At 45.2% G+C, this 27,897-nt stretch overlaps 1 protein-coding gene across 3 annotated transcripts in view; it reads left to right on the top strand.

Moving 5' to 3' along the window:
* LOC121289895 (protein bicaudal C homolog 1-like) overlaps positions 1-27,897 on the top strand; it is a 314,358-nt gene that overhangs the window by 59,849 nt on the left and 226,612 nt on the right. For all 3 annotated transcript variants that reach the window (XM_041209847.1, XM_041209845.1, XM_041209846.1), the window contains exon 2: positions 20,927-20,973. In XM_041209847.1, the coding sequence (XP_041065781.1) occupies positions 20,927-20,973 (47 nt within the window). The remainder of the gene's footprint in view (positions 1-20,926; positions 20,974-27,897) is intronic.

Below are 27,897 nucleotides of genomic sequence, written 5' to 3'. Positions count from 1 at the left end.
TTGTGAGTCATGAACTATTTCCTTAAACATCTGCAATTATTCATCAACTTTTTTTTGCTAAACTCCTTTCCCAGTCCACTCCAGCCAACTCTGCCCTCATTCCTTTGTAATTACCCTTATTTAAGTTCAGCACAGATGTTTCTGACCCAAACTTCTCACTCTCAAACTGAATGCTAAATTCTACCATATTATCGTCACTGTTTCGTAGGGTATCTTTTACTCTGAGATCATTTATTAAATCTGCCTCATTACACATTACCAGATCCAAAATAGCCTGATTCCTGGTTGGATCCACAACATATTGTTCTAAGAAACTGTCCCGAATACATTCTATGAATTCTTCTTGTGGTTACCTTTGCCAATCCGATTTTCCCAATCTACATGAAGATTAAAGTCACCTATGATTAATGTACAACCTTTTCTATATTCCCTCATTATCTCCTGTTTTATTCTCTATCCTACAGTATAGCTATTGTTCGGGGCCAATAGATGACCAGGGTCACCTTCTCCTTGTTATTTCTTACCTCCACCCATATGGATTCTACATCTTCCAATCCAAGATCCTTATTCCATCTTGTACTAACAAAGCTACCCCACCACCCTTTCTTTCCTGCCTGTCTCTTGAAAAGTCACATACCCCTGAATTTTTAGTTCCCAGCTTTGATAATCTTGTAACCACGTCTCCGTAATGGCTGTAAGATCATACCCATTAACCTCTAACTGTGTTGTTAATTCTTGTTTTTTTGCACTGAATATCACGTGAATTTAAGTAAAGAGCCATTAATTTTGCCTTTTTACCATCTTTTCCCCCTTTGGCCCTTTTTGCTGCTGGTTTTTTTTAATGTTTGTACACTCTTTCCCTTCCTGTCACACTCTGGGTATCATTACCTAAATAACTGCCCTGCAATGCTGCCATATCCTTTTGCTTTGTAAGCTTACACACCCCCTCTCCAGAGTTCTCCCCGCCTCTATTTAGTTTAAAGCCCTCTCTATAGCCCTAGTTATTCGGTTTGCCAGGACACTGGTCCCAGCACGGTTCAAGTGAAGCCTGCCCCACTGGAACAGCTCCCTTCTACCCCAGTACTGTTGCCAACATCCCATGACCTGAAACCCATTCCTCCCACACCAATCTCTGAGCCAAGCACTTAACCCCTTGACTTTATTTACCCTATGCCAGTTTGCCCATGGGTCAGGTAGTAATCCCGAGATTTTTACCTTGGAGGTTCTGCTTTTTAAATTAGCTCCTAACTGTTCAAATTCTTTCAGCAGAACCTGCTTTCTGGTCCTATCAACGTCGTTGGTACCAACATGGACAATGACAACTGGATCCCTCCCCTCCCACTCCAAGAAAAAGAGAAAAACCGATTAGAGACCTAAACACAAACTAAAGACCTTACGTTTACTTTAAAGAAATGCTCACAAATCCTACTCACCAATCAGCTGCTATCCATGCTCTTCTCCCTCTCATGCTCTTTAATGGCCTCTCACTTTTTTCGTACTCTCACTGTTAAAGGCCCCGCTGCTCACTCTCTCATTGTTAAAGGCCACGCTCCTCTCACTCTCCCTATGTTAATGGCTGCGCTGCTCCCCTCACTCTCTCCCACTGTTAAAGGCCACTCTCCTCTCACACTCTTTCACTGTTAATGGTCCCGCTGCTCCTTGCACTTTCTCATTGTCAAAGGCCACTCTCCTCTTGCACTCACTCATTCTTAAAGGACCTGCTGCTTTTCTCACACTCTCGCTGTAAATGGCCCCGCTGCTTTTCACAAGCACTCTACCATGCTGGCAGCTATCAGCTTATGTCACTACTCCACCAGTTCATGCTCTACCTCTGGGATGAAGAAGACATCTCTCGGGATCTCAAGAATGAGACCATCATTACTATCCACAAGAAGGGGGACAAATCTGATGGTGAAAACTACGGAGGAGACTTTCCCTCCTGTCTGTCGTTTGTAAGATCCTAGCCTGTATCCTCCTGAACCGCCTTCATCCGGTTGCTGAAGAGATCCTCATGGAAACCTAAGGTGGTTTCTGACCATCCTGGGATACTGTGGACATGGTCTTTGTGGCTAGACAGATCCAGGAAAAATGTCGGGAGCAAAATCAAGAATTGTTCCTCGCCTTCATCAACCTGACTATGGTGTTTGATTCTTTAAACTGAAGCTCTATGGATGGTCCTCCAACGCTTTGGCTGCCTATTGAAGGTTGTCACCATCCTGAGACTCCTGTGTGACCACATGGCCTCCATCATCCCAGATCTGAAACATCTGGACCGGGTCAAAAGAGGTTGTGTGATCGCCCCCACCTTATTCACCATTTACCTGACTGCCATTGTCCACCTCATCCGAGATGACCTGCTATCTGGTGTCAGCATTCAGTATTGTCTGGACAGGAAGCGCTTCAACCTTGGTCGCTTCTGGGTAAAAACAAAACTCACCACCATGGACATCCATGACCTTCATTTTGTGGCTGGCTGCTGCGTGATCGCTTACTCTGTGCAGGACATGCAAAGGATGCTTGACTCCTCAAAACCTCGTTTAAGAGGCTTGACCTGTCCTTAAACATCGCCAAGACGAAGGTCCTTCACCAACCTTGCCTGGGCAAGTTGAGCATCGCCTGCGCCATCCACGTAGATGGGGTGGCTCTGGAGTATGTGCAGCTCTTCCCTTTTCTCGGCAGCTGCCTCTCCCAAAGGACTACAAGCGATGACGAAATCCAACATTAAGTCAACTGTGTCAGTGCTGTCTTCTTCAAACTGCACCAATGTGTCTTTGACAACAGGGATCTTTGCAAGTTAGTAAAGGTTCTGGTTTATAACGCTGTTGTGTTGGCCATCTTTCTCTACTGCAGCGAAACATAGACTGTCTTCTGAAGCCACATGAAGATTTTGAGAGTTTCCATCAGCGGTGCTTGCGTCGAATTCTGGGGATCAAATGGGAGGACCATTGGACTAACACGAGAGTCCTCCATGAAGCTGTGTCTACCAGCATTGAAGCCCTGCTCCTGTGGAACCAACTCCGATGGACGGGCCATAGCGCCCGGATGCCTGAAAGCCGCCTCCCTCGGCAGGTTCTCTTCTCACAGTTCTCCGTTGGCCAACGCTCGAAGGGCAGCCAAAGGGAAAGTTATAAGGATACGATCAAGGTGGCCCTAAAGCACCGGAGGTATTGACACCACTGACTATTGCCGATTGCCCAGGATGGCACCGCTGGCCCATCGAGGTGCAAGTCACTTCGAGGCTCAGCGACTCGACAATGAGGTGGAACAGCGGCAGAGAAAGGAGAAGGAGGCCAACCTAGGGCTGCAATTTCCTCTCCCCTGTGCAACAATGCCCCCCCCCCCCCCCCCCAACCGCGGAAGAACATATGGATCTGGAATTGGGCTCCTTTGTCATCTCGCCAAGCCTGATGGACGTCACCCTCGATTCCGAGGGACCGCTGCCGCTGATGTGAGTTAGGCATCAGGCCAAGAAGTGTCTCCTCCAGGGAGTGTCTCTCCTCTTCACTCCATCAGGCCGGGCCCTGACTGAATTCGTGCTCCAAAATTGTCCACAGCGTGTGATTGAGATAAACCTGTTGTGTGGGTTTGCTGTGCTGTTGGTTGTGATAAGTGACTTTGCTTGGTTCTAGTTGCTTTAGTTGTGGGTTGTTTAGTCACTAGCTCTGACTTTTGAGTGGTAATTTCAAAATTGCAGCAAATTTCATTCCAGTCTAGCCTATTTGGGGGAGGGGAAGATCCAGCACTCCCCTAATTTCAGTGCCTGCCACTGGAGTTGCAGAAGAAATATTGTGTAAATAGAAACATAGAAAGATTGATGGTACGGATGGGGCCATTTGGCCCAGCCTGCTTGTGTCAGCCGAGACAGAGTTATTCAGTTTAATCCCACTTTCTCGCTCTTGATCCATAGCCCTTGAGGTTATGGAACCTCAAGTGCATATCCAAATGTTTTTAAAATATTTGTGGGTTTCTGCCTCGACCACAATTTCAGGGAGTGAGTATCAGGCTGTCACCACCATCTCAGAGAAAGCATTTCTCCTCAATTCCCCTCTAATTCTTCTACCGATTTACAGTAAATCTATGTGCCCTGGTTATTGACCTCTTTGCTAATGCAAACAGGTCCTTCCAACTGCTCTGTATAGGTCCTTCATCCTTTTAAGCGCCTCAGTTAAACTTCCCCATCTCTTGGTTCAACTTGATTGAAAGGTATAAAGATCTTGAACGGTCTTGACAGGGTGCACATGGAGAGAATGTTTCCCCTTGTGGGAGAATCTAGAACTAGGGGCCACTCTTTAAAAATAGGGGGTCACCCATTTAAAACAGAGATTAGGTTAAATTTTTTCTCTGAGGGTGGCGAGTCTTTGTAACTCTCCTCCTGAAAAGGTGGTGGAAGCAGAGCCTTTGAATATGTTTAAGACAGAGGTTGATGGATTCTTGGTAAACAAGGGAGTGATAGGTTATTGGCGGTAGGTAGGATGCAGATTGAGGTTACTATCAGATCAGCCATGATCTTATCGAATGGCAGAGCAGGCTCAAGGGGCCGAATGGCCTACCCCTGCTGCATATCTGTATGTTTGTATCTCTCCTTGGTCCCATCTGTTCCAAAGAAAAGAACCCAGCCTATCCAAATTTTCTTTGGCTGGGATTTTCCATGCCCGCTGGCATCGGATGTGTTCGGTGGCATGAGCAGACAATATGACAATCCGTTTCATGGCGTCGTGGAACCAGTTTGCAATCATCTGCTCCGTCTGCTGGTGGCGGGGAATGTAGCCCGCCATTGGACATTGGGAACCTCACTGTAATACACCAGCATTTCATTATAAGGCCAGCCCGGCGGACTCAACTGCGATCCACACCCCCGCCCCGCGGCCTCCTCGCTGGACCATCCGGTGTAGAACACTTCTTGACAACTGGGATTTACTGTCAGGGCCTTGTCCACATTGCGGTTGGGAGGGGGGAATGAAGGTGCCTGATGGGGCGAGGTTGGGAGGGGGGAATGAAGGTGCCCGATGGGGCGAGGTTGGGAGGGGGGAATGAAGGTGCCCGATGGGGCGAGGTTGGGAGGGGGGAATGAAGGTGCCCGATGGGGCGAGGTTGGGAGGGGGGTAAATGGTGCCCGATGGGGCGAGGTTGGGAGGGGAATGAAGGTGCCCGATGGGGCGAGGTTGGGAGGGGGGAATGAAGGTGTCCGATAGGGCGAGGTTGGGAGGGGGGGAATGAAGGTGCCCGCCAGGGCAAGGTTGGGAGGAGGGGAATGAAGGTGCCCGATGGGGCGAGGTTGGGAGAAGGGGAATGAAGGTGTCCGATAGGGCGAGGTTGGGAGGAGGGGAATGAAGGTGTCCGATAGGGCGAGGTTGGGAGGAAGGGAATGAAGGTGTCCGATAGGGCAAGGTTGGGAGGAGGGGAATGAAGGTGTCCGATAGGGCGAGGTTGGGGGGGGGTGGAATGAAGGTGTCCGATAGGGCGAGGTTGGGAGGAGGGGAATGAAGGTGTCCGATAGGGCGAGGTTGGGAGGAGGGGAATGAAAGTGTCCGATAGGGCGAGGTTGGGAGTGTGTAGTGGGGGGGTGGGGAGGTGAAATGAAGATGTCGGGGGAGGGAGTACAGGGGAGGAGAGGTTAACGAGGAGAAGATGGCAACTGGGAGGTAGGTGTAAGGGGGGTTGGAAGCTGTAAGGGTAAGAGTTTGGAGAGGAGCAGGTGTCCAGGGGGAAGAAGGAGCGTGGAGAGGGGAAGGAGTCCAGGGGGAGGAAGGAGTGTGGAGGGGGGATATGGAGGAAGGAGCACAGAGAGGGGAGGGAGTAAGGGTGGAGGAAGAATTGAGAGTGTCTGAGGTAGTCAGGAAAGGGGGGGACTAAGCAGGGATGGGAGGACTAAGATGGAGGAAAGGGGTTCTGGAACGAAGGGGTCTGGAGGGGGTGATGTCCAGGTGAATGTGCGAGGAAGGGGGCTGATGAATTCATGCCTGCCTCCCTGTGGAGCAAACTGAGGGTGGGTGTGGTATAAGGGAATGGTGAGAATGACTGAGGGTGGAGTGAGGTGGGAGGGCTTGACGGTAGTAGTAGAAGGGACAGTGAGGGTGGTCGGTGGGGACTTAGAGGCAGACACAGACCCTGGGGGTGGGATGGAGGTGGTTAGGGAGTGTAGAAGGGGGTGGGATTTTCAGGAAGGAAGGGAATGTGCACGTTCACCTGGATATCCCTGAAGGAAAAGGGTTGTGGCTGGTAGGTCATGGAGGGGAGATGGAAGGTGGTGCCAGGGGGGTCAAATGTGATGGGGGAAAGGAAATGAGTGACTGGGGGAGGGGAAAAGACCGGGGAGCTGTTCAAAAAGTGAATCCAGACCATGCTGTCCAAATTGAAAGTGAAACGACAGTCGTGTTGGGCGAGATCAGGTGCTGCATGGGAGTATGATCAGTGGGTGGGTGGAGATACAGGTCAGCTCAGATGGACAACTGAAAGCGAACACCAGCAGGCAGCATTGAAAATGCTCAGGACATTGAGGTGAGTGTGATACATGAAAGATCCGCATGTGTGTGAGAGTGCTTACACGAGGCTCTGAGAGGCCCTGTCACACACACATACTTCTCCCTCCAAAATCACTCACAGGCCGGCTGCTCCTTCTGCAGTGACAGAGGACGAGGTTGAGGGGGTCACAGGCAAAGGGAACTTGGAGGGAGAGGACAGCCTCTGAGATTCCTGAGTGGCTGACCCAGGGGTGTCCAGCTACTGTTGCTCTTCCCTTCGGGTGCCCGTGGGCCCTGGCCTGACTCCTTGAGGGGAAGGAGCACCTGAAGGCACATCGAGGTGCCCCGTTTCCCTCTCGCATTGACACTGCAGCAACTCACCCATGGCTCCTGTGATGGAGTGCAGGTCTGTACACATCTCCAGGTTCTGCTGGACCAGGGTCTCCATGGCGTTCGCCATCCTCCCCATGAGACCTCCATACGCGCACATGTGGGCACCACTTCATCAGAGAGCAGGCGGACACAGTCCTCTGACTCATGTGCCACTCTGTTGAGGGCTTCCAACAGCTCTGCGTGATGTTCCCACACCTTCTGCTGACTCTCCAGGGTGAGTTGGAAGGCCGAATCTAAAGGCTTGTCATCTGACTTGGATCTCACAGATGCCTCCCCCAGCAGTCCTCCGAGTGCCAGGGAGCTCGCACGAACCTGCCTCCTCCTGCTGTGGACGTGTTTGTGCAGTGACCACCAGATTGTTCTCTAGATCTAGGTCCCACGGAGGAGTGTGTCTCTGTGCTGGTGGAGGGTGTGGGTAAGCGCTGTGACAGGTCTTCCAGGCTGCTTATTTCCAGCCCTTCAATGTTGGAGGTGTGCTCTAGGCTGGAGGTGAGGACATGGATGGAGCTGAGGGACGGGCTGGCTGAGGGTGTCGGTCACTTGGCAGAGCTCCCTGTGAAGCTAAGTAGAGATAATTAGTGCATGACAGCAGAGTCAGAAGCAGGAGAGAGAGAGAGCACTCACAGTTGCATTGAGAGAGGGGGATGTGATGCAGGATCCTTACGTGGGTGTTCATTGCTGACCTCTCCGTCACAGCAGGCACGGTCCATGTCCTCATCAGTCAGTGCAATGGCCTGCTTCTTAAAGTGAATGAGGGCCTAATGTGTGCCACTCCACCCCGGGTCTGGGGCCCCTCCCTGCTGATGTGAGCCAGCTTTCCCTGCATGAACACAGATGGAGAGAGTGTGAACAGGACAGTTGGCACTGTGTGGAATGTTTGTGTGGTGAGCGGAGCCATGGACAGGAAGAGGATGCGAGCTCCAGAGGGATCGAGCCTGATGGAGATGTGAGGGTGTGTGTGAGAGTTATTGGTGTTGTCCCTTGAGGTGTGAGATCTCTGTGGCTGTGTGATGGGTGTGTGAGTTGAGTGATGAGAAGGGTGAATAACTATGGTGGAACGGACGAGACCATTCATCCTTTCTCTGCACTGGGTGGTTATCCTCTTTTGCAGCACCGCTGCCACCACCTCTCAAGCCGAATTAGTGAGGTTGTTGCCCATCCTGTGGCCAGAGCGGGGGTAGAGGACATCATGGCGACCCTCAGCTGCATCCAAAAGGTGCTCGAGGGACACATCATTGACCCTGGGGGCTGCAGTCTTCTTGCCTTTCAGGGCCAGGTCTTCTTTACAGTAGTCGTGGGCTGGAAGCACGAGGGGTGTGCGTATGGCTGGACTTTAAATATGGCGCTCGGCGTGGTGATGGCGAGGCAGGCGAATGAGAGCCCGCCTGCCATGGAAATGGCATGTTTTCCGGGAATGCATAATTAATGCAGTGGGTTTGGGACGATATGGCATGAAAAGCTGCAATAGCGGCCAGCAGGTAAAATGACGTTTTACCTGCCTGCTACCGCACTTAATGTAAATTTGGGATGATTCTGCCCTTTGTAGCTAAGATTCTTCATTCCTGGCAACATCCTCTGTAAATATCCTCTGCACCCTCTCTAGTGTGATCACATCCTTCCTGTAATGCAGTAACCAGAACTGCACACACAACTGTATTTACACAGTTCTAGCATAACCTCCCTGCTCTTGGATAAAGGAAAGTATCCCTTTTGTCACCTTGACCATATGTGTTGCAACCTTCAGAGACCTGTAGACATGCGCTCCACAGCTGTCTGCTAAACCAGTCCTTTATTTTTCATTTTGAGCTATTAGGTAGGGTACTGGAATGGTCATTAGACTCAAAGAAATCTGTCACTTTTTGGCAATTAACTACCAGCTATCTAATTCGCTATATCCTTCAATCCATCCTCTCTGCACAAATGGATCCAGTTATCTTGTAAATTGATTTAAATTTATTGACAATAGATTGTTTTAAAATTGATCTACTTTAAAAAGCTTCATTATTAACTTATTATTTAAATCTCCAGTGCAACCCCAATTAGCTGCATCTCCTGTTGTATGTTGGATGTTCAGTAGGTCTTACAGAGGTTCTGAGTCTTGTATGGTTGAAAATTAAGTGTTTATTGATAACACATACTAAGTACATATATAAAGGATATAGCCTAAGCTATGGGCTAACTCCATGCTTGCTGCTACACAGGTCTCTGTCCAGTCCACAACTGACTCTAGTCTCAGGTCATGTGTCTCTTTACATCACACTGTGGGTGGTACTGTTTCTCAGCCCCACGTTAACCCTTTCATGCCAGCTACTCTTATACTACACTCCCATTATTTGCATTCTTTAAGAGTTTTTGGGGATACTGTTACTTATTTCAAACTATCTGCTTTTTTAAAGCACAAATTTCTTCTTTGCTATAATAAAAATTGAAAATGCTGGTCACATAGCATCTGTAGAGGGAGAAACAAATTAATGCTTTAATTACCTGATCTTGCATTAGAACTTTGCTGTTTTGTTTACATCACTTAATTCAAATTATTGGATCATTCCATTTTTACCTATAAGAACAAAAAACGCCCTTGAATTTAGAAGATGTGGCTGTCACTGGCTAGGCCAGTGTTTACTGCCCATCCCTAATTGCCCTTGAGAAGATGGTGGTGAGCTGCCTTCTTGAACCGCTGCAGTCCCTGTGGTGTAGGTACGCCCACAGTGCAGTTAGGGAGAGAATTCCAGGATTTTGACCCAGCGACAGTGAAGGAACGTTGATATATTTCCAAGTCAGGATGGTGAGTGACTTGGAGGGGAACCTGCAGGTGTGGCGTTCCCATCTATCTGTTGCCCTTGTCCTTCTAGGTGGTAGAGGTCGTGAGTTTCTACGATGCTCTTAAAGGAGCCTTGGTGCGTTGCAGAAGTTCATCTTGTAGATGGTACACACTGCTGCCACTTTGCATTGGTGGTGGTGGGGTGCCAATCAAGTGGACTGTTTTGTCCTGGATGGTGTTTAGCTTCTTGATAGTTGTTGGAGTTGCACTCATCCAGACAAGTGGGGAGTATTCCATCGCACTCCTGACTTGTACCTTGCAGATGGTGGACAGGCTTTGGGGATTCAGGAGGTGAGTTACTTGCCACAGCATTTCTAGCCTCTGACCTGCTCTTGTAGTCCAGCTCAGTTTCTGGTCAAGGATGATCCCCATGATTTCGAAAGTGGGGGAATCAGCAGTGGTAATGCCATTGAATGTCAAGGAGAGATGGTTAGATTCGCTTGTTGGAGGTGGTAATTGCCTGGCACTTGTCTACCACCAATGCTATTTTGCTATTTGCCACTGATCAGCCCAAGCCAGCATGTTGTCCAGGTCTTGCTGCATGCGAACTTGGACTGCTTAATTGTGTGAGGAGCTGTGAATGGCAATAAACACCTGAGCAATCACCAGCAAACATCCCCCTTCTGACTTTGTGGTGGAGAATAGGTCATTGATGAAGCAGATGAAGGTGGTTGGGACACAGCCTCAAGAAGCAACTGAATAAAAGACCATGAATTGCAGATGTTGCCAGAAAGCTGTGGGGTCAAGTTGCAGTCCAGACTGATGCTGTAGTACAATATTGAGGGAGTGTTGCACTGTCAGAGTTATTATCTTTCAGATGAGATGTTAAACTGAGAACCCATCTGACCTTTCATAGGAACCTAGGAACAGGATCAGGCCATTTAGCCCCTTGATCCTTTTCTGTCATTCAGTGAGATCGTGGCTGATTTACAACCTAACTCCATACACCTGCCTTTGTCCCATATTTCTTAGATTTTTGTTAACCAAAGGTTTTACCAATCTCAATTTAAAATTAATATTTGTTCCAGCATCAATTACTATTTGCAGACTTGTGTAGAAGTGATTCCTAATTTCACTTCTGAAAGGTCTGATTCTAATTTTTACACAATATCCTCTAGTCACAGACTCCCAACCAGCAGAAATAAGATAGACAAAGAGAAAGTAGCTGGTCCCCTTGACAGTTCATTGATAGCATGTTTGCCTCTCAGGTGGACATAACAAATTACCTGGATTTGGAAAGTCGAGGTTGTGAAAGGCACTATATAAATGCAAGTTTTCTATTCCTTTCAATATTGTATGTGTTGTGTTATTTTAGATTTTCATGGTTCTGCTCAAACCCACTGGTTACAGCGCCACCTGCAGTTACCTCATGCTTTGCTAATATAATCCCTGGATTTGAGCTCATTACCTTCCATGCCTCAAAACACAAGGGGCTTGTATTTGTTGTATGTTGTATGTTCAGTAGGTCTCACAAAGAGGTTCTGAGCCTTGTATGGTTGAACATTAACTGTTTAATGATAACACGTAACTATATACATATATGCAGGATATAGCCCAAGCTAACTCGATGCTTACTTCTACACACGTCTCCGTCCAGTCCATAACTGATCCCAGGCTCAGGTCACGTGTCTCTTTACATCACCTTGTGGGCAGTACTGTTTACCAGTCCCACATTAACCCTTGCTCTGCCAGATACCCTTATACTACAATATTTATGTAGTGCCTTTCACAATCTCTGAATGTCCTAAAGCTTTACAGCAAATAAACTACATTTGAAGTGTAGCCGTCATTGTAATGCAGGAATCGCAGTAGCCAATTTACACAGCAAGCTGCCACGAACAGTCCACTTAATAATGACCAGACGATCTGTTATAGTGACATTAGTTGAGGGATAAGTGTTGCATTTATATAATGTCTCATTTTAAAGATGGCATCTCCAACAGAGCAGCACTCCCTCAGTACTGCATAGGGAGTACCTGGCTAGATTTTGTGCTCAAGTCTCTGGAGTGGAACTCAAATGCCAGGTAATGACCATCTCCAACAACAGAACCTAATGATCTCCCATTAACATTATCGTTGGAGAATCTCCCACCATCTGTTAATGGCATTGTCGTGTCCAGTGAAAGGGCTGTCATATCCATAATTTTAAAAGTGTTCTGTGCTGGTATGGGAGCTTCTGGAACTGCATTTATTTAAAAATGGATACTGATGAACTGTTAAGATAGCTGCCAAGGGGGTCAAGTGACCTTTGCAACTGCAACCCAAACTATCAAGCTTCCGGAAAGTTCTGAATTGAATCATACTAGATGGGGTTCTTCTTGAACAGATATGTCTAGACAGGACTCCTTTGTGGAATTCACAGCTGTCATTGGCCGAAGCTCACTCCAAAACACAGTTGATGGATTCCTAGATTCTTTTGTCTCTGATTTACAATGTAACAAAGGAAGACTGATGAGACCAGTTATCCACAAGTTAATTGTGAAAGACCATCATCTACTTTCTGTTGTATACCAATGGCCACTGACTGAAACTGATTCTCTGATATGGAAATCCTTTTATCCTAAAACCTAGCAAAGACCTGGAAGCAATCTGCAGAATAACACAAACAAGACAACAGCTGCAGAGAAAGGCTGTGCCACCTTTGTCTTTTAAGCACTAAGAGGCTTAAGAGTCTTTTAAAAAGCCCCCAGCCTGATTCCAAAGCACCAAGTTCACCTGTAAAGAAATTTGACCACCTGATACAACAGCCATGAGTGCCTGACGTCATGACTTGCTGAACAGTCTTTTTGAAGGAACCCTGTAGTAAACGTGATACCTGACCCTAGCTATTAGAACTTAACTGAACTACAATTCGAGTGCGGCAAAAGTTCCTTCTTCACTGAACTCTCAAAGACATGTGAACTGTTAACTATTCTTATGGTTTAATACTTGTAGCTGTGCACTATCTTCTTTAGTTGTAACCTTCTTGAGTGTGTGGTTTGTGACTGGTGCAGTGTTTGGATCTTTCAGCGTGCCTGTGTATGAATAAATAATTGTCTTTGTTTAAACCCAGGAAAGTCTGCTGCTGATACTTTTAAACAGACCACACACTGACAGGGGCTTAGAAACACACATGTCTACCTTTTTAAACTTAAGCCACACTGATTATGGAGGGAAGGGAATTGGGGGTCCTAGTTAATCTCTTTCCACTGTCTGTAACAGTGTGTTAGTTTAATTGTTAAGATACACAGGTGAATAGCTAGAGCATTTAGAAAGAGAGAAGGAAGTTGCAGCTTTTTCATTACCTGAAGACATTCTCCTCAATTCTTGGTAGTGTTTCAGCCCCACGCTCCTGATCTTTGGCTACCCAATACAGAGCAGGGGTGGGGGTGGTTGGCGGGAGCAGGAGGGGAGATCAGAGGACCTCCCCACTGCTCTTTTCCTGGGCCTGGCCAAGGTGGCCATAAACAGGTCAACAAGTCCAGGCAGTGGGCGGTTGAAGGGTTGTTTCACCCAACTGCCTGCTTCTCTTCTGTGGCTATGACTGTGCCTGGGTGTCCTTGGAGAGGGAGCACACAGTGTCCGCCCATACACTTGCAGCCTTCCACAACTGGTGGGGATCACAGAAGCTGGAATGCATCATTTTCCCCAGAAATGTTATTTGAATTTGATAATTTTCCTTTCAAATTTTTGTCTTCATTGCAGTAATGTAAAATGCCCCCTTCAGAGGGGCTGATCATTTATTATTATTTACCATTTTCTCTTATACATTTATAAAAAGGGTTGGTTGGGACACTGGAGAGTAGGTAGAAGACAGACATATGTAATGCTGCATCCTGTAAATAAGCCTATTATCAAGAAAAGGATTTGCTTCTAGTTTGGTACTTCACCAACTGGCTTGGGATCCAGTTATTACCATAGACATCCTGGGGGTTACCATTGACCAGAAACTGAACTGGACTAACCATATAAATACTGTGGTTACAAGAGCAGGTCAGAGGCTGGCATTCCTGCGACGAGTAACTCACCTCCTTACACCTCAAAGCCTGTCCACCATCTACAAGTCAGAAATATAATGGGATACTCTCCACTTGTCTAGATTTGTGCAACTCCAGCAACACTCAAGAAGCTCAACACCATCCAAGACAAAGCAGCCCATTTGATTGGCACCCCATCCACCACCTTAAACATTCACTCCTTCCACTGCTGGGACATAGTGGCAGCAACTTGCCAAGCCTCCTTCAACACCACCTTCAAAACCCATGATCTCTACCATCTAGGAGGACAACATACAAACAAATGACTTAGGAACAAGAGTGGGCCACTCGGCCCCTCGATCCCGCTCCGCCATTCAATAAGATCACGAGTCATCTGATTAACCTCAACCCCACATTCCTGCCTACCCCCCGATAACCTTTCACCCCCTTGTTAATCAAGAGCCTATCCAGCTCTGTGTTAAAAATATTCAAAGGTACTGCTTCTGCCGCCTTTTGAGGAAAAGAGTTCTAAAGACTCCCAACCCCCAGAAAAAAATTCTCTTCACCTCTGTCTTAAAGAAGCGACCCCCTATTTTTAAACAGTGACCCCTGATTCTACATTTTCCAACAAGAGGAAACATTTTCTCCACGTCCACCCTGTCAAGACGCCTCAAGACCTTAAAGGTTTCAATTAAGTCGCCGCTCATTCTTCTAAAGTCCAGCAGATACAAGCCCAACCTGCACAGTCTTTTCTCATAAGACAACCATTCCTGGTATTAGTCTAGTAAACCTTCTCTGAACTGCTAACACATTTACATCTTTCTTTAAATATGGTGACCAGTACTGTACACGATACTCCAGATGTAGTCTCACCAATGCCCTGTAAACTGAAGCATAACCTCCCTACTTTTGTAATCAATTCCCCTCATAATAAATGATAACATTCTATTAGCTTTCCTAATTACCTGCTGTACCTGCATGCTAGCCTTTTGTGATTCATGCACTAGGACACTCAGATCCCTCTGTATCTCAGAGCTCTGCAATCTCTCACCATTTAGATAATAAGCCTCTTTTTTATTCTTCCTGCTAAAATGAACGAATTTACATTTGCTCACATTATACTCCATTTGCCAGGTCTTTGCCCACCCACTTAACTTATCTATATCTCTTTGCAGCCTCCTTACGTCCTCTTCACAATTTATTTTGGTACCTATCTTTTTCTCATCTGCAAATATAGCAACCATTCCTTTGGCCCCTTCATCCAAGTCTTTCATATGAATTGTAAAAAGTTGAGGCCCCAGCACTGATCTCTGTGCCTCACCACTTGTCACGTCCTGTCAACCAGAAAAAGACCCACTTAGGCCAACTCTCTGCTTCCTGTTAGCTAGCCAATCTCCTATCCATGCCAATATGTTACCCCTACACCATGAGCTTTTATTTTCCGCAATAACCTTTGATGTGGCACTTTATCAAATGCCTTCTGGAAATCTAAGTACAGTACATCCACCAGTTCCCATTTATCTACATGTGACTCCTTCAAAGAATACCAATACATTTGTTAAACATGATTTTCTTTTTTCCAAACCATGTTGACTCTGCCTGATTGCCTTGAATTTTTCTAACTGTCCTGCTATAACATCTTTAATAACAGCTTCTAACATTTTCCATATGAAAGATGTTAAGCTAACTGGCCTGTAGTTTCTTGCTTTCAGTCTCCCTTTTTGAATAAAGGAGTTACATTTGCTATTTTCCAATCTAATGGAACCTTCCCCAAATCCAGGTAATTTTGGAAAATTAAAACCAATGCATCAACTATCTCACTAGCACTTCTTTGAAGGTCTTAGGGTGAAGTCCATCCAGACCTGGAGATTTGTCAGCCCGCAGCCCCAACACTTCCTTGATGATTGTAAATTTCCTGAGTTCTTTCCTCCCTTCCATTTCTTTATTTACAGCTAGTTCCTGGATGTTACTTGTGTCATGTACAGTGAAGACCGAAGCAAAATACCTGTTTAATTTATCCGCCAGCTCCCTACTTTCCATTATCAATTTTGCAGATGCAGTTTCTATAGGACCAATACACACTTTAACTCTTCTTATTTAGATATTTATAGAAACTCTTACCATCCATCTTTATATTCCTAGCTAACTTTCTCTAATTTACCTCTTTATTAATCTTTTTGTCATCCTTTGCTGTTCTTTATATTCTTTCCAGTCTTCTGATCTGTCCCCCCATCTTTGCGTAATTATATACTTTTTCTTTACGCTTGATACTGTCTTTAACTTTTTTAGTTAACCACAGATGGTGGGCCCTCCCCTTGGAATTTCTCTTTCTCATTGGAATGTATCTATTCTGTGTATTTTGAAATAACTCTTTAAATTTCTGCCACTGAACCTCTATTGACCTATCCCTTAACCTCATTTTCCAGTTCACTTTAGCTAGCTTTGCTTTCGTGCCCGCATAATTGACCTTAAAGGGCAGCAGGTGTAAACAGCACCTCTCCAAGTCAAACAGCACCCTCATTTGGAACATATTTCCCTGTTTCTTCACTATCTCTTGAGTCAAAATCCTGGAATTCCCATCCTAACAGCACTGTGGGTGCACCTACGCCACATGGACTGCAGTCATTCAAGAAGGCAGCTCACCACCACCTTCTCAGGGGCAATTGAGAATGCAAAACAAATGCTGCCTGAAAGAATAAAAAAGAACTTATGACACTCTAACTCTGAGGTGAGAGTACTGTCAATTTGGAACTTTTATTGCATTGGAACAGATCTCAAGTTTATATTCTGACAAAAGATCAGCAGCCTGAAATGTTAACTCTGTTAAGTTGGCCTTCTGAGTATTTCCACAATTTTCTCATTTAATTTCCAGTTGATGTTTCTTTGCTGATGTATTGCTTCTGTCATCACTTTTGTACCTGGGTTGGAGGTGTTTCGCTGGAACTACATGGGCTGGTTAAGTGGGTGTTATCCAGTGGTTTACCGAGATCTGTGGGTATTCAGCGTCATCTCCGGTGCATACCCCCACAGTGGAAGAGTTCATTGTTTGCCCTGTGGTAATAGTGTTCCAGGGATTTTGTACAGCAGGTTGAATTTCAGTTCTTAGGAAGTGCAGGCTCGCCTATCAAGCCGCCTTTTTGTTTGGGCCCGAAGTGGTAACAAATTAAATGCATAATATAGAAGTGCATTACAGCTTTGTCAAATGGATGGAGTGTTTAAACAGAATGTTTCTGTTGACCTACAGTCATGTCAAACGGACGTGCATGCGATTTAGTCAACAGTTGGGAATCATTTGTACACAGTTGGAGCGCTGGAATTTAGTGTACGCACAGGGGCCTCAACAGTTGATGAAGGATATCATTGGCAGGCTGAGAAATTCCCTGTGAAATTCAAATCTCGCAGTATGATTCTTCTTCCTGAATTTCATGCTTTGTGTATTTACTTTGGTGGCTAGAGCTGCAGGACTTGACTCCCAATTGGTGTTTAGGTTCCAGGACTGATTACAGCTCCAGTTTAACTATCTTAGCTCAGTGGCTAAGTGTTTGTCTCTGAGTCAGATGGTCAGAAGTTCAAGTTCCACCCAGAAACTTGAGCACATGACCTCGGCTGACCATGACACAATTGGACTGTTGTAAAGATCTAAGTGGTTCAGTAATGTCCAATTAGGGAAGGAAAACCTGCCATCTTTACCATTCTTGTCCTTATGTGCCTCCTGTCCCACATCAAAATGGTTGGCTAACCCTTAACTTGCCTCTGAAGTGGCCCAGTAAGCCACTCAATTGTATCAAACCATTGTGAACAGTTTCAAGAGATGGTCAGTTGTCACCCTCGCAAGGTTTACAAGAAGTGTACAATAGATTACAGCCCCCCCCACCCATGCCCACATCCTAAGAATGAATTTTTGAAAAAAAATGATTGCATGGCTTCCAGTGGTTCTTGCCTGATGCTACCTATGGAGTTGTAGGTGAAGGTGATAATGAGGGAAAGGAGGAGAGGCTGTTTTGGATCAGCTTGCTAAATTTGATTGTTGCATCCAGCAGACTCAGTTAGAAAGTGTTTTTTTAAAAATTCCAGTCAGCCAGGTGGTGAGCCAATCTTTACATACTTTATAGGCTTTAATTTACAAAGGCACACATTACAAACTTGCACCTCCTAGCCCAATTGCCACAGTTTCAGTTTGTTCCTATTTACAGTAGCACAAGCCAAATCCACAGTTTATACCTATCATCTATGTACAATTGAATTCAATTAATATACAATCGTACAGAGAGAGAATGGGGAAACATATAGCCTCTGCTCGCTTCTGGTCCAACAACACCTCGATTTTAAAATCCTTGTTTATTTTCAAAACCTGCTGTGTTCTTGACCTTCCCTATTGCTTTGCTGCTCCAGCCCTACAAACTTCCAAGATCTCTGTGCTCTTCCAGTTCCTGTTTCTTGTGTATTTCTGACTTGCATTGCTCTGCTATTGGCAACCGTGCTGCCTTCAGCTGGGTAGGCCCTAAATTCTGAAATTCCCTCCCCTAAACTCTCTGTCCCACTACCTCACTTTCTTTACCTCAACATCCCTTAAAACCTGCCTCTTTGTCAAACTTTTGGTTGCCTGTCCTTACATATCCAATGTGTCTCAGTGCCAAATTTGTTAATGCTCCTGCAAAGTGCCTTGGGATGTTTTATTGTATTAAAGGCAAGTTGCTGTTCTAGCGATGTGTATATCGTGACATGTAGTGGAAGTGTAAATGATAATGTTTGGGATCTGTTTAGACGCGTAAAGGAAGAGTCTGGTTTACAACTCTTCCAGCTTATAAAAGCTCTTGGTTTAGTAGCACAGTGATTTTCACTGCGAACGCCCAGCAGTTGTTATTGCTGCTCTACCAGCCAGTCTATCCCAAAGCCTGCCTAGTCTGAATCTATTTCCCAGTCTTTGCAGTGTGAGACCAGGACTGTCGGGAGGCTCATGGCTTCTTCGTCTGATCATTACAGTCTAAGGCTGAAACTTTGTGTAACTAAAGACTGCAAATGGCCTTCTGCCACAATTTGGTCAAACGTGGGAAATAGCACCTGCTCATGCTCAAATTTTCACAGATATGTTTCAACTAAATTCATTCTCAAAACATATCAGAGCAGTTGGCCTCTTTTCTCATTAAGTGAACAGCCTGGGCCTTTGTATCTGATTAATTCAATTGACCTCAACTTTTTCTTAATGTCGTATCACTCACACCCAGCAGGCAGGCTCTCTGGGCGTATCCAATGGTTTCCAAAGAGATTTGAGTGTTCAGGGTCTCCAAGTGAAAATGATGCAGTCCAAAACTAGCTTCTAACTAGTGCCGTAAGCAACTGACACAATGGTTGGTTTGTGCTGAGTCCTGCTGTTTGCCTGATGATTATGGTCCCCCAGACTGTCATGTGGAAGACAATTGCCTCCCTTCTGTTTTGTTTTGGGTCAGATCGAATAATATGTTGATTCTTTGTTTGTCTGAATCCTCCCTCCAATTTTTGAGCAAGTTCTGCGGAATTTCACAGAATGTTGTTCCGCCATGTTGGTCTGGTTTTCAATCTGGTTTTTTCACCCCCACCACATTCCAGAGGATGGGGAATGCACGTATTGTTACAACCAGGTTAGGAGTGGTAAACTGACTCCTCGTCTCTTTTTCCCACTCCTTGGGTTGGTTATAACAGAGTTTGAATTTAAAAGGGAGACGATATTGCCAATTCAGTCTACATACTGAACTGTCTGTAGTTCGGTGTAAGGAATAAGCTGGGTCACGTGGCCTAACTCTGGATTCAATTTGGGATAATCTTCTATAAAGCAGCTTGTGTCCTTCGCAAATGCAACACGGTAGCTGCTGTAGGCCAGCATCCTTCGCTTAACAAATGTGTTCTTTCCAAATATATTAAATTATATATATCTGTAAAACATAATGATGCCCAGCCAATGACATGATAAATTAACTTCTACATAACACATCCTCATAACAATATTGCGATACACAAAGTATCACCATTGTGTGGGACTGGCTGAATGGAGCAGAAGACATTCTCCTGTCTATCGTTATCTGTATATTAGTCTAGCCCAAATCAAAACTATTGTGTCTATTCTGCAATGCTGATCATGTCAAGCAGTCTGGTCTCGTGTTTGCCTTGAGGAACATGTTACATATTAAATGAAAGTGTTCAGCTGAGAGAAACAGATATTTGATCCAAGCGTAGAATTCCAATGCAGCAGCTCATTTCCTATTCACTTCACATTATATAACATTCCTGAGCTAAGCACAACCTACTGCCCAGTTATTTATGATTCTTGTTTCTGAGAATATTATTTCTGCTTGCCTCCAGCCTCACTCCCCCTACACCTCACCATTTCCTGTTACTGCCACTGTCACATTTTTCTTGCCCCCAGTCCCCTCCCATCCCCTCCCACTCCTATTCTGAGGGTGCTGACTCAATGTTTCAGCTGAAACAACAAGGTTGGGAGTGAAACCAGGGTGGATGGTGGCCCCCTGTTGTGTCCTGGTGTTCACATGTTGGTTTCCAGCAAGGAGGAGCGGGATCCATGGCTGCTTGTTAATTGTTCACTTTGTCTAACCCACAAGTAAAGAGTGTGATTGCATCAGCCCCACCCTGTGCTCAGCTCTCACCCTGCGCGCACCGCGCCTCCCCCATCCCCACAGGTACACAGACTGAGCTCTGCTTGGAATCAAATCTGGCACCTTTACAGTGGGTGTGGGGTGGTGCAGGGAGCACAGGGATGAGGGAGGAGGGGGTGGAGGTGAGGGTGGGGCTGGGGGAGAGGTGGGAATGAGGGAAGGGAGGATGTGGGGAGGGCTGGGGATGGGGGAAGGGAGGATGTGGGGAGGACCAGTGATGGGAGAGAGATGGATGTGGGAAGCCTGAGAGGGGGGCGTGGGTCGGGGGAAAGGGTTGGTGCAGGCAGTAAGTACATGAACAGGAATGGATTTGTTAGGATCCACTTGGTAGAATATTGAACAGTGTCTTCGTATGGTAACATGTTTTACACGATCCACTCCGAAGAGGGAACCAGTGACCACTCAGCATTTAGATTTAGTGGTCATGTGATTTTCATCACCCAGTGAGCTCTGACGTGTCAGGCTGGAAGAAGAACCTTTAAATTTATTGATAAAAGTTCTTAAAAAAACGTTAATTAGCATCCGCAGTTTTTTGTTTTTATAAAAACGTTGATTGCACAGTTAAATGTTTGCTACTTCCTTAGCTTTTTTGTGTTTGAGTGAAGAATTTACTTGGAATATGTTTGACCCTGAATGTTTATTTTGCAGCTGCTGCTGAAGGAAAAGGCAAAAGTGGGGAAGACTTCTTCCAGAAGGTACTGTACTGTGGCTCCGCCCCCTCAGCAGACATTGTCTTCCCCTGGCATTGATGCTGATAGTGAATAGTTTGGTTGTGTATTTTACCCTGAACCAATTTGAAAAGATAGTTAAACCATAACTGTAAGAAATGACGAGGCCCTTGTTTTCTGAGAGAGTGTAGTGTAAAGATATTCCAGTCCCATGTCTTTGAGAGCATTAACACTTCCCTGTTCAGTTCTGAAGCTCTGTAATATAAAGCCTTGAGCCTATAATGCTGATTATAATCAAATTTTGTGTTGAAGCAAGCAAAAGGACTTAGACTCCTATGGCCCTCTTAATCAGTTTTAGTGGGATTTCTGCAGGAATTGTTCCACCTTAAATGTGCATGTTTTGTAATGTACTTCCTTTCAAACTAAACTTGCAATTCCTTTTACTTGCAAGGAAAGATACTGACACATACTTTCGCATTCTCACCTGCATTCTCAACCCATTCTCAAGGTCCTCATCAGTGCACTGGTCATTTCAGTTGTTGTGTGAGTTGATCAAGTGTCTGAAGAAATGTGCTAATTCAGGGCACTCTAGCATTCAATGTTTTTTTTAACCCATTATTCAAAAAATATTCTTGGGTGTGAAATTGAGTCTTCTGTTCTTGATCTAAAGTCAACTGCTGGCACAGATGCCATTGAGGTGAAATGCTACATGTAACTGAAATCTGTGTGTGGAATTTATTGCTCTTTAAGAAAATGTATAAATATATTCAACAGATGAGTAAGTTTATGAAATATTGGGGAGCGCAAGATTCTTCAAAGCAGCAGTTGTGGGGTTAACTAACTAAGAAACTGCTCTGAAGTGGTTAGCCCTCAACTGTCCAATTAGGAAGAATAACGCAGAGGAGATTTACTGGAAGGGTACCAAGGCATGGGTGGCTGGATGTTACTTGGGGTGACTGGAAAAGTTGGGATTGTTCTCCTCAGAGCAGAGAACATGAAAGGGAGGTTCAGTGGAGGTCGTCAAAATCATGAAGGGTTTTGATAGAGGGATAGGGAGAACAGTAACTTTCAAAAGCGTGCCTTTGTAAGTAAGTAAATATAGGCAGAAACTGTTTTCATTTGCAGGATAATCAGTAACTGGAGGACACTGGTTTAAGGTATTTGACAAAAGAATCGAGGGAAGATGACGAGGAAAATTTTTCAACCCCACATCCTGCCTACCCCCCCGATAACCTTTCACCCCCTTGTTTATCAAGAATCTACCTACTTCTACCTTAAAAATATTTAAAGACTCTGCATCCACCGCCTTTTGAGGAAGAGAGTTCCAAAGACTCATGAACCTCTGAGAGAAAAAAAACTCTCCTCATCTGTTTTCAATAAGCGACCCCTTATTTTTAAACAGTGACCCCTAGTTTTAGATTCTCCCACAAGAGGAAACATCTTCTGCACATCCACCCTGTCAAGACGTCTCAGGACCTTTATATTTTTCAATCAAGTTGCCTCTTACTCTTCTAAACTCCAGTGGATACAAGCCTAGCCTATCTAACCTTTCCTCATAAGAGAATCCTTCCATTCAGGTATTAGTCTAGTAAACCTTCTCTGAACTGCTTCCAACACATTTACATTTTTCCTTAAATAAGGAGACCAAAACTGTACACAGGACTCCAGATGTGGTCTCCCCAATGCCCTGTACAACTGAAGCATAACTTCTGTGCTTTTGTATTCAATTCCCCTCTCAATAAACAACAACATTCTATTAGCTTGCCTAATTACTTGCTGTACTTTCACATTAACCTTTCACAATTCATGCACTAGGACACCCAGATCCCTCTGCATCTCAGAGCTCTGCAAACTCCTCACCATTTAGATAATATGCTTTTTCATTCTTCCTGCCAAAATGGACAATTTCACATTTTCCCACATTAGACTTTATTTATTAGTTCTTTGCCCACTCACTTAATCTATCTATGTCCCTTTCTAGCCTCTTTATGTACTCTTCACCGCTTACTCTCCACCTATCTTTGTGTCATCATCAAATTTCACAGCAATGCAGCAAGTTCTTATCTGGAATGAACTGGCTGAAAGGGTGATGGAAGCAAATTTAATAACATTTAAAAGAGAATTGGGTATACACTTGAAAAGCAAATATTTTCAAGGCTATGTGGATAGACTAGTAGAATTAAACACACAGAATAGCTCTTTCAAAGAGGTGCATTAGACCAAATGGCCTCTTTCTGTGCTGAATTTTTACAATTTATTCATGGGATGTGGGCATCCCTATTTGCCCTTGAGAAGGTGGTGGTGAACTGCCTTCTTGAACCACTACAGACCTGTGGTGTAGGTACTCCCACAGTGCTGTTAGGGAGGGAGTTCCAGGATTTTGACCCAGTGACAGTGAAGGAATGGCGATATATTTCCAAGTCAGGATGGTGAGTGACTTGAAGGGGAACTTTCAGATAGTGGTGTTCCCATTGTCTGCTGCCCTTGTCCTTCTAGATGGCAGTGATCGTGGTTTTGGAAGGGGCTGTCTAAGGAGCCTTGGTGAGTTCCTGCAATGCATCTTGTAGATGGTACACACTGCTGCCAGTGTGTGTCGCTGGTGGAGGGAATGAATGCTTGTGGATGGTGTGCCAATCAAGCTTTGTCCTGGATGGTGTCAAGCTTCTTAAATTTTGTTAGAGCTGCACTCATCCAGGCAAGTGGAGAATATTTTATCACGCTGCTGATTTGTGCCTTGAAGATGATGAACAGGCTTTGGGGAATTAGGAAGCGAATTACTCATTGCAGAATTCCCAACCTCTGACCTGCCCTTGTAGCCACAGTATTTATATGGCTAGTCCAGTTCAGCTTCTGGTCAATGGTAATCCCCAGGATGTTGATAGTGGGGTATTCAGCGATGGTAATGCCATTGAATGTCAAGGGGAAATGGCTAGATTCTCTCTTTTAGGAGATAAATGATGTTCTGAAATACATGGTTTTATCAGTTTATTGTGGTTTCTAAAAGGATTTGCATTTCGGAGATTATGCTTTTATTTCAGATTAAATGTTGTGGGTAGTTAACCCTCAAACTACTGGATGGTCGAGACTTTGTTAGTTCTAACAGAGCTCTATGTTGAAACATTTGATTATACTGCTCAGATGTGAGTAGAATGTTATATCTGGAATATTACCTCCAGAACACCAAACACCCGATGGGCTGTTCTGAAAACTCAGTTGGTTCACCATTGTCCTTGAGAGAAGGAAACCTGTCATCCATAACTGGTCTCGTCTATATGTGACTCCAAATTCACACTAATGTGGCTGACCCCTAACTGCCCACTGATATGGCCGAGCAAGGCACACCACTGCCAGCGGTTTCACAGGAAGGTGCATCATGGCCATTGCAGGGTTACTGAAATCCTGTGTCTGTGATGTCCACGTCCCAACAACAAATGAAAGCAAACAAATCTGGCTCTAGTGATGCATCAGAAGACAAACTTTTAATCCTTCTAATGGTATTTGCCTTGTCCCATTTTTTTCCCCATCTTTTTTAAAGTATCAACCATTGCTCATTGGCAGCGCTCGCACTTCTGAGTCTCAGCCAGTGCTCTGTGCAAGAGAAGCATAGGCCGGAATTTTCCACCCCTGTTGGTGTCATGGCGGGTGTGAGTGGACAATATGGCGAGAAGGCCAAAAATCAGTTATTCGATGTCGTGAAACCAGTTTGCGATTGTGTGCTCCGCTTGTCAATGCCGGGCCGCGTTTCCCGCCACTGGACATAGGGAACGTCGTTTTAACACATTCGCATCTAATTATAAACTCTGCTTACCAGAATCATCCCCCCCACGCGGGATCATCTGTACAATCATGTGCTGACATGTTTCACAACTGTACATAGGCGACGTGCAACTGGTGAGCTGCACTTCGCTCGGGACTTTGAGGTTTGTTTGTCCACCTTCCTTCAGGCAGCACTTGCTGTCATTGGCGCCAGGTCTTGCAGGTAGCACCACGCCACGTTTAGGGCAGCTCACAGGCAGATTTCTGCCTACCAAAGATGGGTGTCAGGTCAGAAGATTGGAAAGAATATAAAGAACAGCGAAGAATGACAAAAAGATTAATAAGGAGGGTAAGATTCGAATAGGAGAGGAAGCTAACAACTAGTTTAAAGATGGATAGTAAACGTTTCTATAAATGTTTAAATAAAGGAGTTAACAAAGTGTGTGTTGGTCCTATAGAAAGTGCATCTGGGGAACTGATAATGGGAAGTAGGGAGATGGCGGTTGAATTAAACAGGTCTTTTGCTTTGGCCTTCACTATAGAGGACACATCCTGGAAATAGCTGTAAATAAGGAAATGGGAGGGAAGGAGGGATTCGGGAAAATTACAATCATCAGGGAGGTCGTATTGAGCAAATGGCTGGGGCTGTTGGCTGACAAATTGTCAGATCCAGATGGACTTCACCCTAAGGACTTAACAGAAGTGGCTAGTGAGATAGTTGATGCACTGGTTTTAATTTTCCAAAATTCCCACGATTCAGGCAAGGTTCCATTAGATTGGAAAATAGCAAATGTAACTGTTTTATCTAAAAAGGGAGGGAGATTAAAAGCAGGAGGCTACAGGCCAGTTAGCTTAACATCTTTCATAGGGAAAATGTTAGATCATGTTATTAAAGATGTTATAGCAGGGCACTTAGAAAAATTCAAGGCAATCAGGCAGAGTCAACATGGTTTTGTGAAAGGGAAATCATGTTTAAACAATTTATTGAAGTTCTTTGATGGTGTCACATGTTCTGTGGAAACAGGGGAACCAGTTGATGTACTATGCTTGGATTCCCAGAAGGCAATTTGATATTGTGGAAAAGAAAAGCTCATGGTGTAGCGGGTAACATTTTAGCATGGATAGGAGATTGGCAAACTAACAAGAAACAGAAAGTAGACATAAATGGGCCTTTTTCTGTTTGACAAGATGTGATGAGTGGTGTGCCCCGGGGATCAGTACTGGGGCCTCAATGTTTTACAATTTATATGAATGACTTGGATGAAGGGACAAAGGAATGGTTGCTAAATTTGCTGACAGCACAAAGATAGGTATGAAAGTAAAGTAGGAAGAGGACGTAAGGAGGCTACAAAGTGATATAGGTAGGTTAAGTAGATAGGTTAAGTGAGTGGGCAAAGACCTGGCAAATGGAGTATAATGTGGGCAAATGTGAAATTGTTCATTTTGGCAGGAAGAATAAGAAAGAAGTTTCTTATTTACATGGTGAGCGATTGCAGAGCTCTGAGCGTCGTCAGAATCACAGAAGGCTAGTATGCAGGTACAGCATGTTACTAGGAAAGCTAATAGAATGTTATCACTTATTGTGAGGGGAATTGATTACAAAAGTAGGGAGGTTATGTTTCAGTTAAACAGGGTGTTGGTGAGACCGCATCTAGAGCATTGTGTACAGTACTAGTCTCCTTATTTAAATAAAGATGTAAATGCATTGGAAGCAGTTCAGAGAAGGTTTTCTAGATTAATACCAGAAATGGGTGGTTATCCTTTGAGGAAAGGTTAGATAGACTGGGCTTGTATCCACTGGAGTTTAGAAGAGTAAGAAGCGACTTGAATGAAATCTTTATGATTCTCAGGGGTCTTGACAGGGTGGATTTGGAGAAAACGTTTCCTCTTGTGGGAGAATCTAGAACCAGGGGACACTGTTTAAAAATAAGGGGCCGCTCATTTAAGACAGAGTTGAGGAGAAAGTTTTTTCTCTCAGGGTTGAGTCTTTGGAACACTCTTCCTCAAAAGGCGGTGAATGCAGAGTCTTTGAATATTTTTAAGGTTGAGCTAGACAGATTCTTGATTAATAAGAGGGTGAAAGGTTATTGGGAATAGGCAGGAATGTGGGGTGAGGTTACATTCCGATCAGCCATGATCTTATTGAATGGCGGAGCAGGCTCGAGGAGCTGAGTGGCCTACCCCTGCTCCTAATTTGTTTGTTTGTTGTACCAGACCAGCCATAAGGCCGGGGTGGATTTTCAGTGGCTGCAGGGCTAGGGCTTGGTTGGCGAAGGGGGAGAAGTGGCCTAAGGCAAGGGAAGAGGCTGCAGCACGAGGGCTATACTGGGGAAAGGGGCATCCCAGAGTGTGCATGTGTGGGGCGCACATGTTGATCTATGCAAATGGCCTCAAGATGGTGAGGGCTGAGGAGGCAGTCTCCAGAGGAGATGAGGCCAGATGGAGGTGTAAGAGTGAGTGGTGATGTCCCTTGAGCTGGCAGTGAGTGAGATGCCAGTGAATGTGTGATGGCCTTGTGAGTGTATGAGTTTAGAGTGATAAGATGGTTGCCTCACCCTGAAGGCAAGGATGAGATTTTTCATCCATTTTCTGCACTGGATGGCTGACCTCTTGTGTACAGCATTGGCACCAATCACCTCTGCCACCACCTCCCAAGCCAGAGTGGTGAGACTGATGGGCCTCCTACTGCCAGAGGACAGCACGGCGGGCTTCCACAGTCTCCAGAAGGCGTCCCACGGATGCATCACTGAAATGGAGGGCTGCACTCTTGGCCTTTGCGGCCATATCTTCACTGGTGCTCTCCTGGGCTGCAAGCATTGAGAAGTGTGCGTGCAGCTGCAGTTTAACTATGGCACTCTTGTGAGGAAACGGCAAGGTAATGGCTTGGCGGGCAAATTGGAGGCCGCCCGGCAGTGAGACGGCGTGTTTCCTGGTGGCTGCATAATTAATGAGGCGGGAATGGGACGATACGGTGCAAAAAGCCACCATTGAGGCCGGCAGGTAAAACGTTCTTTTTCCTACCCACTACCGCACCTAGTATGATTTTGCCCATTACCTTTGTATTTTTGTGTTCAGTTACCCTTGCAATAAATATTAACATTCTATTAGCTCTCCTAATTACTTGCTGCACCTGCATAACAACCTTCTGCAAGGTTCAAGTCCCGCTCTAGAGAGTTGAGTGCATAATTGAGGCCC

Source organism: Carcharodon carcharias, chromosome 17 (assembly GCF_017639515.1).
Source record: "Carcharodon carcharias isolate sCarCar2 chromosome 17, sCarCar2.pri, whole genome shotgun sequence".
NCBI classification, from domain to species: Eukaryota; Metazoa; Chordata; class Chondrichthyes; order Lamniformes; family Lamnidae; genus Carcharodon; species Carcharodon carcharias.
The sequence above is the reverse complement of the archived record's forward strand: the minus strand, read 5'-3'. Positions and strand labels throughout refer to the sequence as shown.